This window comes from Leuciscus leuciscus (assembly GCF_965113295.1).
Source record: "Leuciscus leuciscus genome assembly, chromosome: 15".
Taxonomy (NCBI): Eukaryota; Metazoa; Chordata; class Actinopteri; order Cypriniformes; family Leuciscidae; genus Leuciscus; species Leuciscus leuciscus.
In genome coordinates, this window is record NC_138739.1 from 25,696,152 (window position 1) to 25,712,503 (window position 16,352).

The 16,352-nt window shown below is 41.8% G+C and overlaps 1 protein-coding gene across 2 annotated transcripts in view; it reads right to left on the bottom strand.

Moving 5' to 3' along the window:
- Positions 1 to 16,352, bottom strand: part of lrp1ba (low density lipoprotein receptor-related protein 1Ba) — a 259,135-nt gene that overhangs the window by 27,162 nt on the left and 215,621 nt on the right. For both annotated transcript variants that reach the window (XM_082138205.1, XM_082138204.1), the window contains 6 exons: positions 15,710 to 15,842; positions 11,819 to 11,941; positions 8,538 to 8,660; positions 8,320 to 8,460; positions 1,738 to 1,872; positions 415 to 534 (listed from right to left, as the gene is read on the bottom strand). In XM_082138205.1, coding sequence (XP_081994331.1) covers positions 415 to 534; positions 1,738 to 1,872; positions 8,320 to 8,460; positions 8,538 to 8,660; positions 11,819 to 11,941; positions 15,710 to 15,842 — 775 coding nt within the window. The remainder of the gene's footprint in view (positions 1 to 414; positions 535 to 1,737; positions 1,873 to 8,319; positions 8,461 to 8,537; positions 8,661 to 11,818; positions 11,942 to 15,709; positions 15,843 to 16,352) is intronic.

A 16,352-nucleotide genomic window follows, 5' to 3' on the forward strand; every position in this document is an offset into this window, starting at 1 on the left:
GCAAAATATAAGAAAAATATAAAAGAAAAACAAAACCGAACAAAAAGACAAAACAAAACTAAAACCATATCAAACAAAAAACAAAACAAAAAAAAGCAAAAATAAATCAAACAAAAAGTTAAACAACAAAAAGAGCAAAACCAACCAGACAAAGACAAAAAACAAGCAACAAAATGTAAAAGTCTAACAAAACAAAATAAATAAAGCAAATGAAAATAGTGAAACAAAACAAATATACCAAAAAAAGAAATACAAATAAAGACTAAATAAAGACAAACTAGAAAAGTACCAAAAGCATTAAATGTTAGCTTTAAACCAGAACATAACACTGTTTATTTATCTAAAAATGGAACAGAATGTCATAACACTGAATCCTTTTGCTGTCTATTTGTATTACACAATAATCATTTTTACCCTTAGTGATGCATTCACCATCAATCTCCTTAAAGTTTCGGTCACAAGTGCACTTGTACGTGCCCTTCGTGTTGGTGCAATACTGTGAGCAGGTTCCAAACTGCAGACACTCGTTCACCTCTGAGGAGAGAAAGAAAGATGAACGCATCCATCCATCAGCCTCTCCCACACACTCTCCAGTGACATTTTTAACAATGCTGCAGGGATGTCACCCTGTTTGGGATTTGAGCTGAAGCTTGGCTATCTGCGTTCAGCGCCTGCTGATTTCTGGAGTTCTTGTTATTCTCAGTGAGTTGACCCTGAAGCGACCGCTGACATACCACCAACAGTTTAACGCCAGCGCTGGAACTGAATACAAAGAGACTTTCGCATTGTGGGGTTTGTACAAAAGACAAGTAACTACTGGGGATGAGCTAGGGGCAACTATATGGACACTTAAGCACTGTGTCTTTACAAAATACCAAACCAAATGTCATTTATTTTAAAGAAAAATTGTACCAGCACATTTTTCAAGTAGTGCATTAGTTTATAACTAATAAATCAATGGATGTTAACATATGTAAGGCTTTTATTGTATGATTTATTCTATAGTAAATTAAGGGTTTTAACTTGTTTAAAAGCCAAGTGCAAAAGTCACTACACTTCAAATCTTTGAACCTTAAGAACCTTGTTGTGAAAAAGAAAATTGACCCATTATTAATCACTCCAAACTTCAAAATGCTCTGCAAATATCAATATATTGCAGCATCAAAGTAAAAACCTCTTCAGCCACAGAGTTACACTGAATTCAACTTTAAAAGGGAGTTGTAAATGTTGATGTACCTTCTTCGGTTTGATCAATAACAGCGGTTCTAAAACATTTCAGGCCAAGAACTATTTATTTAAATTTTTGCTTTTTAGAAAAAAAAAAAAAAAACACACATATATATATATATATATATATATATATATATATATATATATATATATATATATATATATAATTTAAAAATACATAATAAAATAAATCTTATTAGTATACAATATTTAAATAAAATGAATAAATAATAAATGAGATTTATTAATAATAACATTTGTTTTTATTATTATTACAATATAAACATTCATAATAAATATTATTTATTCATTTAAAAATATAAATAATGTAAGTAAATTTGAAAGTTGTGTTGCGTCCCACTGGTGCCACAGTTTAAAAACCCTGCTTTATATCAATAAAGTAATAACGTGGGTTCTGAATGAATGATGACAATAAATCCTAATATTCAGAGACATAAAATTTTTCTTTTTTTGTACTATTGTCTATTTTTTGTACAAATTCTCTACCTTCACATTGCTTGGTCTTCTGATTCCTCTGAAAGCCGTCTTTGCATTGGCAGATGGAAGGTGTTTTGGTATGGTTGCAGAAAGCGTCGTCTCCGCACACGTCCGTCCGTCCTCGACATGCACCATCTACGGAATCTGTGACCCAAAAGGGACAAAATGAGACACACTGTAATGGTTCTCTTACGAGAGGTACTCTCGTACTGCGTAAATCTTACGCTAGGGGAAATCTCTTTTCCGCGAGATACTGAAGCCAAAAAATTATCCTTAATTTTGAAATAATGTAAAACGCGTTGCGGCAGCATGCAGACATAGGCGAGACAGCTCGCGCGCCTATTGGCTGCCCTGCGGCAACTGCAGCAGCCTATCGATAAGGCCCTATCGTGACGTCATCACCAATGGGGGCGCTTCGCGCCCCATACGTCACGTCCCGCCGAAACGGGCGTGGCCTGGGGCTATAAATATAGCATCGAAAGGCTAGCTTACCGATTTTTCATCTCTTCAGCAGAGCTCACGCATCGCTGGATCCAGAGAGAAGAAGCCGCGCCGTGGAAACAGCATTTCAGCGGGACGAGTTCGGTACCTGGAGTCGCTGGCCGCGCCGCCTTCAACCACCGTTCCTGCTACGCTATCCGGCGTTATATCCTTTTATTGCATTGTGTGTGTTCGCCGCCGCGACTCACACTCCTTCTCTAAAAGAGCAGAGCGTCTTTTTCAAGATGTCTCGTCCATCCTGTGGCTCGTGCCGAGCCCCACTCAGCGACGGGGACCGCCATGTCATCTGCGTTTCCTGCCTGGGTGAAGGACATGCGGCTCTAGCGCTCGCTGACGGCGGATGCCCTCACTGCGAGCTTATGCCTATGGCGACTCTGAGGACTCGCATGGCAACTTTCCACGAGCCTGCACCTCCCGCTTCGACGCCGCGCCGTAAAAAGCGCCGTGCTCAGCGGATCCCTGAGCCTCCCACCGAGAAAAGCTCGCCGGTGCGCCTGCCAGCTTCGCCGTCTGCTTCTCTCGAGTCTCTCACTCCCGGACAGTGGCCGCCGCTGGCCGCCGCTTCCGCCGGAGATGACAAGGAAGAAGCGGCAGTTTTCGAGGAGGACAACTGCTCTATCCTGGCTTCGGACAGCGAGGATTGGGCGAGCTCTGTGGACCTCGCCCCTTCTTCTGCCCGCGAGTCGTCAGGAAAACGGGCCAGCATTGAAGCTGAGCTGATGCGTCTGCTCACACAGGCCACAGAGAGCCTCGGCCTCGAGTGGTCCGCGCCCGCCGAGCCTACACGCAACCGTCTGGACGGCTGTTTTCTGCAAGGGGACCGCGTTTCCACGCCCTCAAGACCCGCCCCGTTTCTTCCTGAGCTTCATGAAGAACTGGCAAAGTCTTGGAGCGCCCCTTTTTCAGCCAGGCTACGTTCCTCTGCTTCGGCGGCATTCTCCGTGGTGGACGGTGCCAAAGACAGAGGATACCTCGCTCTCCCTCTAGTGGAGGAGGCAGTAGCAGCCCATCTTTGCCCGCCCTCTGCTGGACGGCGGACTAAGACGGCGCTACCTTCAAAAGCCTGCCGCGCTACTTCCACCCTGCACAGTCGCGCTTACACCGCCGCTGGGCAGGCTGCATCAGCGCTACACACTATGGCCACTCTCCAGATCTTCCAAGCTAACCTTCTCCGAAAGCTGGACGAGGAAGGCACGGAAGCAGTCAACGTGGCGGATTTAAGGAGCGCTACGGACCTCGCTCTCCGCGCTACGAAATCCGCTGCACAGGCCATAGGGCGGAACATGGCCTCTCTCACCGTTGCTGAGAGACACCTCTGGCTGACGCTTTCAGAAATGCCGGACTCGGAGCGCTCTGTGTTCCTCGACGCCCCCGTTTCTGCTACTGGCCTCTTTGGATCGTCCGTCAAAGATTTCGCGGACAGATTCGCTGAGGTACAAAAGACGTCGCAGGCCATGAAGCACTTTTTGCCAAAGCGCTCTAGCTCCGCATCAGGCCGCTCTAAACAGCCGTCTGCTCGCAGCTCGCAGCCACCGCCCCCCGCCGCCGCTTCACAGCGTCGACAGGCCCGGGACCAGAGACCACGCTCTCGCTCTGCAGGCCGCCGCCCCCCACAGCGTGGGACTCGGCCAAAGGTTGAGATGAAGCCCGAGGCCTCAAAGCCTTCCTAGCCAGCTTAGGAAAACGACGGTGTTCAAGCCCCGCTGCGGCCGGGTTTCCACCAAAACTTCCCGCTCGTCCAGTTCCATTACATGCGACTGTTCCAGTGTACTCTACAGTAAACAAGTCGGTTACATTACCCGCTTGCCTGTACACAAACGCCGTTTTCACGGCGACCCAGATAAATCCTGTAAAGAGCGTATTTTCTGGTATTCCGGCCACGGCCGACGGTGTTATGAGTGTAGTAAAAATGCCCACTGCCCAGTGCCCATTCCTACACACAGACACAGCCCGCCCCACAGGGCTCGCGCACATAAAATCGACTCATGTCGATTGCGCACAGAATGTAGTGAACGTGCCCACGTCCCAGTGCCCACAAACACTACACGCTGCATGTCTCTCGGTTTCTGTAAAAACGAAACCAACACACATACAACCGACTCAGGTCGATGGTGTTTTCAGTGCAAATGTGCCCGCTGTCCTGCGCCCACATTCACTCACAGACATGACGAATCCCTCGGTTTCCCCCACGCTCGCCGTCTCTCAGCTACCTGCCGTGAGAGAGCCGAGCGCGGGCGAACCGCCCGCTGTGATCAAAACACTCCCCGCCTCGAGCGCTGCAAATGCGGTGTCTATAATACAGCATACCGAAGCTCCCCGGTCGCCACTATGTCACGACCAGAGCTCCGATCTCATTCAACCCTTAGCTATGCATGCACATGCGTGGGCAAAGCTTCCCGGTGTATCAGAATGGGTGCTGAACATTATAGAAAGAGGCTATTCGCTACAGTTCGCTCGACGTCCCCGCCGTTGTGCGGTGCGAGTCGAAACCACGGTAGAAAAGGAAGTAGCAAGTGTACTTCGTACCGAAATTGCGAAACTGTTGAGCAAAGGGGCAATAGAGCCTTTATCTCAAGCTCAGAGCGAAGGGGGGCTATACAGCAGATATTTTCTGGTTCCGAAAAAAGACGGGGGTCTCAGACCCATTCTAGATCTAAGACAACTGAACGTAGCGCTTTCAAAACGCCGGTTCAGAATGCTCACAACCAAGAAAATCCTCGCGCAAATTCGCCACGGGGACTGGTTTGTGTCAATAGATCTGAAAGACGCGTATTTCCAAATACAAATAGCGTCACGTCACAGGCGATTTTTGAGATTCGCCTTCGAGGGCCAGGCTTATCAATACACAGTCCTACCGTTTGGCCTGTCCCTAGCACCCCGTACATTCACGAAGTGCATGGACGCAGCCCTCGCTCCCCTGAAACTTCGGGGAATGCGAGTTTTGAACTACTTGGACGATTGGCTGGTTCTAGCTCAGTCACATACGGAGCTCATAGAACACAGAACCATTTTACTCGAACATCTCGAGAATCTGGGTCTCAAAGTCAACTGGGCGAAAAGTTCACTGTCTCCCAGTCAGAGAATATCTTTTCTGGGCACAGAACTGGACTCGCTGTCAATGACAGCTCAAATATCGCTACAGCGCAGATTGACTATTCAGCGCATGACAGAAACCTTCCGCCGCGGCACTATAGTCCCGCTAAAGAAGTTTCAAAGGATGCTCGGTCTCATGGCAGCAGCATCCACAGTTCTCCAGCTGGGTCTGCTTCGCATGCGCCCACTGCAGTTCTGGCTACAAGCGCGAGTACCGCGTCGAGCATGGACTTCAGGTCTCTTTCGTCTCAAGGTCGATCAGAAATGCGTCTCAGCACTGATACCCTGGAGAGCGACCGACTGGTACCAGTCAGGTGTAAGCCTGGGGACTTCCTCGAGTGTGAAGGTGGTGTCCATGGACGCCTCCACCTCGGGATGGGGAGCACTGCTCGAGGGCAGACCGTTTTTCGGCCAGTGGTCAGAACGGGAAAAGCTTCTGCACATAAACTGCCTGGAAATGATGGCAGTCGACAACGCGCTGAGGCGCTTTCGTCCCCAAATAGCAGGACACCACGTCTTGGTCCGCTCGGACAACATGTCAGTGGTAGCCTACATAAATCGCCAGGGAGGCATCACATCCCGAAACCTATACAGGTTAGCGAAACGCCTCCTGGTATGGGCTCAGCACAATTTGCGCTCGCTCAGAGCAGCGCATGTGCCTGGCCACCTGAATGTGGGACCAGACAGACTGTCCAGGAACAATGTTCCAGCAGGAGAATGGTCACTGCATCCGCAGACAGTCCAACTGCTGTGGCAGACATTCGGCAGAGCAAAGATAGACCTGTTTGCGTCTCAAGAAAACGCTCACTGCCCGGAATTTTTCTCAAAGAGCAGGGATGCGCTGGCCCACGTCTGGCCCCGCTGCCCGCTCTATGCCTTTCCCCCCATCACGCTCCTACCTCAGGTATTAGAGCGGATCAGGGAAAGCAGATGCTCAGTGTTACTGGTTGCTCCGTTCTGGAAGAACCAGGCTTGGTTCCCAGTTCTTATGCAGCTGACGAGCACTGCCCCATGGCCAATACCAGTGAGGAGGGACCTCCTCTCTCAAGCCAGGGGCTCGATCTGGCATCCTCGCCCGGAGCTTTGGTCCCTACATGCGTGGGCCATCAACGGGTACCCTCTGATATCCCAGAGGGAGTGTTAAACACGATCATGCAGGCTAGAGCTCCCTCTACGAGACGGCTCTATTCCTCAAAATGGTCAGTGTTCTCCAGCTGGTGCACAGCACGCGGCTTTTCACCCCTGGACTGTGGAGTGACAGAGGTTCTCTCCTTCCTACAAGAGCTACTGGATGAAGGCAGAGCCCCATCCACGCTCAAAGTCTATGTGGCGGCTATAGCAGCGTTTTCCAAACCAACGCTTGGTCAGTCACTAGGAAGGAACGATCTGGTCATTCGGTTCCTTAGAGGAGCTAAGAGGTTAAATCCTCCCAGACCTCCCTCAGTCCCCATATGGGACCTTTCTACGGTCTTGGAGGCCATGAAGGGTGCTCCATTTGAGCCTATCCAGTCAGTAGATATCAAACACTTGTCTTTCAAAACGGTGTTTCTTCTGGCTCTCGCTTCAGTGAAGCGCATAGGGGACTTACAAGCGCTCTCAGTGAGCGCGACGTGTATGGAGTTTGGGCCAAATGACTCGAAAGTCATACTCAAACCAAGGCACGGGTACGTCCCTAAATCCCTCAATACACCGTTCAGGGCCCAGGTAATTTCCCTGTCTGCCCCGCCGGTCTCTAACGAGGAGAAGGACGCCAGCTTCCTTTGCCCAGTCAGGGCGCTAAGGGCTTATGTGTCCCGCACGTCTGTTTTCAGACAGACGGAGCAGCTCTTTGTTTCACTCTACGGACGTTCTAAGGGACTCGCCGTTTCGAAACAGAGCCTATCCAGATGGATAGTCGATGCTATAGCGCTGGCTTACACCTCTAAGGGCTTGCAGTGCCCATTAGGTGTCAGAGCGCACTCCACGAGAGGCGTGGCCTCGTCGTGGGCTTGGTCTAGTGGGATTGCCTTGCAAGATATCTGTATGGCGGCAGGCTGGGCCTCCCCGTCTACATTTATAAGGTTTTATAACCTAGAGGTTCCCGCTCTGCAAGCTAAGCTGCTTTCAGTCTAAAAATCGGTACTGTCTGCCCCGAGTACGTCCGGCCCAGAATACCGAAATAGCGCGAGCAACGCTCGTTTAGATCGCGCAGCTCTATGGGCAATGTGTAAGACCCACTATATTCATCAGTCCAGGCCGGGGTCGCCCTGACTGAGTAAATACCATCACTATAACTGTTCTTATAGGATGCTGCATTACAGGAATGATGCTATTCTAGCCACTCTTCCTGGGCTCTCTGTGAGTCACTTATGATCATGTACTACATGAGCCCGGGCACCTGCCCTTGGGACTTTGGTGCTGGATCATAGCATGCACGGCGTTTTACACTGTTTCCCCTAGCGTAAGATTTACGCAGTACGAGAGTACCTCTCGTAAGAGAACGTACTCGGTTACTAACGTAACCTCGGTTCTCTCTAGAGAGGAAACGAGTACTGCGTATCTTGCCGTGCCTGCGCACGCTCCGGTTCGCTCCGGCGATGAAAAACCGGTAAGCTAGCCTTTCGATGCTATATTTATAGCCCCAGGCCACGCCCGTTTCGGCGGGACGTGACGTATGGGGCGCGAAGCGCCCCCATTGGTGATGACGTCACGATAGGGCCTTATCGATAGGCTGCTGCAGTTGCCGCAGGGCAGCCAATAGGCGCGCGAGCTGTCTCGCCTATTGTCTGCATGCTGCCGCAACGCGTTTTACATTATTTCAAAATTAAGGATAATTTTTTGGCTTCAGTATCTCGCGGAAAAGAGATTTCCCCTAGCGTAAGATTTACGCAGTACTCGTTTCCTCTCTAGAGAGAACCGAGGTTACGTTAGTAACCGAGTACGTTTTACGCCACAAACTGAGAAGCGCAGAAGCAGAAAATGCGATGGATGAAGGATTATGGAAGGAAGTACACTTACATGCCTTGCAGTCGCGCTCATCCGAACCGCCATCTTCACAATCGTCGAAGAAGTTGCACTGCAGATCGGCCGGGATGCAGCGGTGATTGGCACAGGAGAATTCAGACTTTCCACACGGCCTCGGCCTTTTGACCACAAACACTAGAGAAAAGAAAGAAAGAGAGATCGTTTAGAGAAGGAAATAGATTGAAATAGAGGAAGTGAAGTTGCCTACTCACCACAGTCGTCTTCATCAGAATTGTCGCCGCAGTCATTCGCCCCGTTGCAGATTTGTTCAGTCCGCAGACACACTCTGTCATTCCTACAGCGGAACGGCCTGTTTGGGGGACATGGCAACTTTCCTGCGGGGCCACACACACACACACACACACACACACACACACACACACACACACACACACACACACACACACACACACACACACACACACACACACACACACACACACACACAGAGTAATCATAACCTCGTTTTCCTCAGAGAAGTGATTTGCTTTTTTTGTGGCTTGTACCATTTCAAATGTGGAAGAAGTGTTTGAAAAGTGGTCCAAAAGAGCAATTTTTCAGACATTTTACTGTCAGTTCTACAGGAAAAACATTTTCAGCAAAAAAAAAAAGAAGAAAATTGTTGTTTACTACAGTTCATAAGTACAGTTTAAGGTTTAATGTGAGTTCAGGATGGTCCAAACAGCCGATATTGATTTTCAGCTGTTTTTTTGTGAGAGTTCTAACATTTTATTTTACGATTCAAGGGCACATCAAGTACACACTTATGAGAAACCTTCTGAGCTGACTTGCACACCGAAGTCCCCAAAAAAAAAAAAAAAAAAAAAAAAGATATATATCGTCGCTGTCGGGCGGAAACCTCGTATGTCCAAATTTGGTCAATTTCATATTTTTTCACAAATCGATGCTATTGGTCAGTCCCCACGTGGTTCTGTTATTTTTACAAATTATTAACCAATCTAAACTGTTGAAAATAGCTTGAGAGCAAATCTCGTAACTCCATTGGACACTTCAACTGTCTGAGAATCCTCGTAACTCCACCTCTTCTTCACTCCACGGCGGGCGGGAGCCTCGCGGCATTTTGTCTCCTCAGGATTGAAACTCGCAACGATTAAGAAACCCTCGTCGAGCAACACGTAAAGCAAGCCTTAACTCTGATTTTATCTGTGTCAAACTATGATATCAGTTATTGATGCATTTTAAATGTCTACGTATTACTAGGCTTATTATTAGGCTTATTATACTTGTGCATTGAAGTTTTAAAATGTATCTAATATTATACTTGAATTGAATTAAAAGTTTTGGATACCAGCTTTAAATGATTGTTTTTATTATTATTTTACTGACTCGAAGTTGGCACTGTGCATGTAAAATACCCCAAGTAGCAGGTTTTATTTATGGGAGAAAAAGGGTCTGTCTACTGGCGCCAGTAAGTTAAGCCTATTTTTGCATAACTCTGTCTGTTTTTTAGACAATAACGAGTGAAAATAGTTAGGTTAGATACATTTTAGTTGGCTTGTTTTGTTAAAAATCGATAGCTGTAATGCTTCGGTGCAGAAGGAAGCCCGTGAGCCACGGAGGTAAATTTGCGTGCAGATTAGGCAAATTTCCACCTATTAGACGTTAGTCAGCTCATCATTTTTTGTTCTGCTTCACTTATAGCTCTTAAACCTTTAAAATGGAGTTTAGGAAGATGTATGTAACCACGGTCGTTAGCTTTGGTGAACTATTGAAGCCTTTTCTCTTGTCAAAAGGCTCAACGCGACCGCCGATTTTGTTTGCGTGCAGATATTAATTTCCGCCTATTTTAGACAGCCTAATATTTTGGTATTGCATCACTCATATCTCTTAAACGTTTAAAATGGAGTTTAGGAAGATGTATGTAACCACAATCATTAGATTTGAATAGCTCTTAAAGCCTTATCTCTAATCAAAAGGCTGAACGCGACCGCAGACTTTGATAAACACTGCTGGCAGCAGCAGCACCGTCTATGTCCGTTCCATTCTAATCAATGACAGCGTAAACTCGTATCTCCCCGCTCCCAAGTCATAAATCTCGTATCTCCGATTAAACATTATTTTAGGGAAATGTTGTGTTAATGTTGGTATACAACAGTATATGATAGCAATATAAGGTATATTACCAACTTTAACGATACAATGTTTAATAACTCAAAAAATATGCAGTTTTTTTAATTTCCTGAAAAATAATGGTTTTGGAGATACGAGGATTCCGCCCGACAGCGACGATATATATTATTTGTATTATTATTATTATTTTCCCACATTTATTTATTTAAGCGGACAAAACGTAAATAATTTTTTGCGTAAATTAATTCACTTTAATTTATTTTAATGACTGAATAAATTAACGAATGAACAAACTAACTGTTGTGTAACTTCAATGGGAAATTAATCGCATGTAGAAAAAACAGAAAAATAAATAAAAGTAAAAATTATAAATAAATTGATAATATTTAAATAAATGGTAACAATTTACAATAAGGTTCCATTAGTAAATGTTACTTAATGCATTAACTGACATTATTGCATGGCTTGGTTGAATTCCAGTGTAGAATGCGGTCTGTTATTTCTTGATAACAGACCGCTGCGAAGTATAACACACCGTTGCCATGAAAAACAGAGCGTTGCTATGGACGCAGGATTCTAAACGTAGAGACGGAACGGACTATTTTCTTTAGCGGAAGCAATACAATCGTTTTTAAATCAATAAACTCCTTTTTAAATCAATATTTTGTGTCAAATTATTGATTTATTTGGTGGGTAGCCATGTAATAAGCCATGTAATAATCCGCTTCGCGTTGGGGTCCCGATCAGCCTGTCGGGGTTATATTCGCTATAACAACCGCCTCGTTCTACATTATCCCTTACATAACTAACAATGAGTAATACATATGTTACAGTATTTATTCATCTTTGTTTCAGTTAGTTAATAAAAATACAACTCTTACGAGTTAGTCCATACAGCTCAGGTCAATAAAATAATATAATCAGATTTTAAATATGCATGAACAAGACTGACATTAAAATCCACTAAAGTAATAAATGATTTAGCTAATGTTAACTAATATAGTTCATGTTAAAAAATAGAACCTTATTGTAAAGTGTTACCAAATAAATACATAGAAAAATTTAAACAAATAATTTATAAATCAAATAAATCAACTAAATAAAACTAAATAAAGTAATCAAAACTAAATAAGTTAATAAATCAAAACAAAATACAATACACAAAAATTAACAAAACAAAATGAAAAGAAAACACCAAACAAACCAAAAACACACGGACAAATTAACAAAATAAAAAACATCAAACCACATAAAAATAACCAAAATAAATTAGTAAATAAATCTAAACACAAATGCAATACGAAATAAAAACAAACAATCAAAACCAAACTGAATAAACCAAAACATACACACAGAAATAAAAACAAATGAATAATACCAAGCTAATTATTCAAAGACATACCACACATGTGTGAATCTTCATCAGAGTTGTCGCCGCAGTCATCCTCACCATCACAGAGCCAGACCATCAGCTTACACAGCGTGTTGTTGCAAACAAACTCGTCTGAGCGACAAGCCAACGACCCTGCAAACAAAAAGGCTTTGACTTGAGGTAGAGGACATATTTTAACACTACAATGAGTGTAAAAATTGACAGAGATGAACAAATCGCCATGCTGTAGACAGTATGCAAATTATGTTGCATATTGGTTTTTGCAATTCTATCGGCATTCAATTCGTTTAACATTATTTTTCATGCTATGTAAGATATATAATAATTCTCACTTCAAAGAACAGAGATTTGTGCCCATACTGCTTTCAAAAAAGCAATGGGACACTCATTTGAACCCTATTCAGGGAAAGTGTATCTATTTTATATGACTTGTGAAAGCAATTGAACTGTTTCTTATCAGCAACCTTCCACATTCCCTCACAAGTACAATCTTTGAGCATTTTGATGGTTTTAAAATAAATATGAATTAAATCTACAATTAAATATTGAAATGAACGGGTTCACATGTAATTTTTACAGGCTGAATTTTTGCTAAGAAATTCATTTGGTTTGTGTCGCGAGCACTTTGTGCATTCATATAGATTTCTATAAGATGCCTAACCATTCAAACTGTTTGTAAAGCAAACATCTAAAAGCAATTTTTTTTTTTTTTAAATAAATAAACCCCAGCTGGCATTGAGACGCTTTTAATCATCAGCAGCTGAAAAGGCACTTTGACTTCCCTTTCCAACAAGCGACAAAGCATTCTATAAACCCTGATGATGAAATTTATGGAGCCCATTTAGTCCTCAGGTACAGTGAAGCACAAGCATTATGGAGACTGTCAAAGCAAAAGCATCAGCCAGGGAAAATATGGATGATTGTATCCTATAAAATGACCTGAGATCAGTTTTTGTGGTGTTTAAAGACCTAAGTTTGGATGTCAGCTCAGAGAGCATGTTTTATACCAGCTTAAAGAGCCTGCCAGACTAAGAGCGTTGCTTTTTTTGAAAATACATCCTGCTTTTCTCACCCTGATCCCTCTTTCTTTGTCATCAGCTCTGAGCCAGAGAGGTTTCTAGTATGTGTTTGACAGAAATGGACATTAATATCACAAAGTTTCCCTGAATAAAACACGACGCCCCGACACTGGACCAATGCAGGACGCAAGGGTGCAAATGCAAGTCTCACAAACAAGTGCACTTAAAGCTAAAGTTAAATTGGAAGTGCACATAAAAACTTGAATGATGGGGGAAAAAAGCACAACAAAAATAAAAATAATAAATTATATATATATATACACACACACACACAAATAAATTAAAATTTTATTTTTGTATATGAATAAATTACTAAAGAAATAAATCAAAGAAAATTTGCTTTTCTAATTTGATACCCTACAAAGAAAATAATCATATTATTTATGGATGTATGTATGTATGTATGGATGTATGGATGTATGGATGTATGGATGTATGGATGGATGGATGGATGGATGGATGGATGGATGGATGGATGGATGGATGGATAGATAGATAGAGATAACCGAACGCCCAAATAATCAAATGAATGAATCAAAGAAAATTAAATAGAATTGTCCTTTATTTTTCAATTATGCCCAACACAATGAAAAGAACGAACAATGAAAATACTAAAAGACTTTCACGAAAAAAACTACACCAATAAACTTATAAATAAATAAAATAAACTAACAAATAAATAAAATATAAGTAAATATTTTAAAGAAAAATAAATTATAATAAAATTGTCTTTTATTTCACCCTTCGTCCTTTTCAACTTAATCATATAATATAATTTGTTTGCAATGTTTTGTTTTATTTAATTTTGTATGAAATAAGTAGAACAGAGACCAAACGAATGGAAAAACAAAAACAAAACCCATTTTTAGTAAATGTATGTTTATTTAATGCTTAATTAAGTTTCAATTAATCTAATTGAAGTAATTCAATCTATTAATTAAGTTCAACAGGGAGCAAGAGAAAAACAAAGGATCTTTCCAGATCTTCTCGAGCATTAAAAGCAAACCCGCATCAGTGTCGAGACTGTGTAACGCGGAAAAGATCAAAGGCAGAAGTCAATACACATCCATTGATTTAAGGCCATCTGAAAGAAACACAAACTAGAAACCACAAAGATGTTCAGGAGACTGAAAACGGCAAATAAATAAACATGGCGTTTAGAAGCAGGACTCTATCTTTGATGCAAACACTTCTAAAGAGCCGCAGGTGCATGACGGCTGGCGTTGTCTTCACAACAATATCAACAACCGCAATTTTTCAAAACACTGAAATTAGGCCTTTCATGTACTCGCTTGTCAGATATCAAGTGGCAACACGGAACCTTTCATCCTCGCCAATTTTCACAAATATTGGGGAAATGACTTCTCTCGTGAGGCTGGGGATTTTGTTCTTCCCGTGCTGCGCCGCACACGGCTCGGCTGATCCGCCGTAATGTATTCTTGAGATGAGGGACGAAAATCCCTCAAGTCTTTCATGGGTTGAAACTGATATTTAAAGGCATCGGCATAAATATGTCAGTCAGTCACACGTCTGTCACTGGGCTTGTTCGGCTGAATTGAGGATTTACGGCTGATGTAAAAGTTACATTTAGTTTACTTACTATTTACACAATACATGGCAGTTGCAGACACGTAATGCATACACAAACATATACTGTAGGTCTGTAGTAAAAATGGAAACATCAGAAATGAACACTTATATTGCTTTTTTTTTTATTTTATTTTTTTTTATGGTAAATGGTCATGACTTTATTTAGGGATGTCATAGTGAATGATTGAGTGAATGAATTCATTCCTTAGGTTTAATTTGTACCAATTTATTTATATGCTTATTTGTGGTTCTCCATCAAATGTGTTCATAAAGTTACCAAAAAAAAAAAAAAAAGAAAGAAAGAAAAAAAAAACTTTAGTACATCACTCAATCAATCATATTTTTAATATTTAATTGTTTTAGACTATTTATTAAAATAAGAACATAATTATGTAAATTAATGTTTAGTTAAAACTGTGTACACTCAAAAAATTGAAAATTGAAAAATAAATAGTGATATGTTATTTTTAATCATTTTAAATCATATATATTATTCACTGAAATGAAAATAACTATATACAAACATAATTTGACATTTAATTAATTGTTCATTTATAATGATATGATTTTTTTAAATTGTGTTATATAAATTGTATTTATTAAATAATTAACTAGCTGAAAAGTTAGTTATAACTGAACACTCAAAATAATTTGAAAAAGTATCATTATTATTACCATAAATAATTATATTTATTATTTTATTTTATATAATTAATTTTTATTTATTGAACAATCAGCTAATTGATGATGATGATAAATGATGATGCAGATGATTTTTTTTTTATTAGAAATAATATTTATCATTTTAATTATATTATATAAATTATTTGTAATAAATGGTTTACTAGCTGAAAGTTTAGTTATAACTGTGTGCAATAAAAATTATTTGAAAAATTATAATTAAAATAATTAATAATAATCATCATCAGCTTCCACACAATTTATTTAAGTTTGTACAACAAGACTTAAACAAGTCCATTCACACAAATAATGTTTGTTGTAGTGGAAACTTAACTGAAGCAAATAAATAAATAAATAAAAACTTCCTGTTATATACTAGCTAATAACATATTAAATATAAGTTACTGAACATTACAAGACTAATAAGTTTTTCCCTTCCCTCAAAAATACATCAAATAGCACTTAGGTTCAACATTTACATTCTTGATCCCGTGCAAAGCATCCTGGGAGTCGGACATGCACCGCCCACTATCAGATTTAGGAGCGTTACCCTGGTCACAGTTGTCCTCGTCACTTTGATCTAGGCAGTCGAAGACCCTGTCGCACCTCCAGCGAGCGGGAACACAGTGTGCTCGATTACGACACAGGAACTCGTCCTCCTTACACTCCAGAATGCAGTCCACCTGCTCTCACACACACACACAGACACACTTTTCTCAAAGGCACAGGCTCGACTATTTCAATAACACAACTGAATGATTGGCTGAATTAAAAGGCGCGTCCTCTTTAGCAATGACCTTTGATCTTTTCATACAGCTGAAATTGCTTTATATATATAATGCATGGAAGAAATGCGGCCTTGGCTCTCTAGGGGCCTCTGAAAAAGAGGTCTGGTTTAATGGTCCTTATTAGGACAGGCAAACTCCGTTGAACTGTTGACACTGCATTATGAGTAAGGGTGTAATTAAACCAAAGTCTCTTGAGAAAAGAGACCGTAGTCTTGAGGAAGCAGCCTGGAACCACCAAGAAACAATGGAGCAATGCTGTGCAACGTTGCATCATAGTTAAAGGGAATTATAAGCCTTTTGTCATCAAAAATAAGCACTTTGTCATCATTTGGATTAATTCCAAGCTACTTTTTGGTTCTTTTTTAGAACTTAATAATTTTGGACCCCATTGACTTCCATTGCATT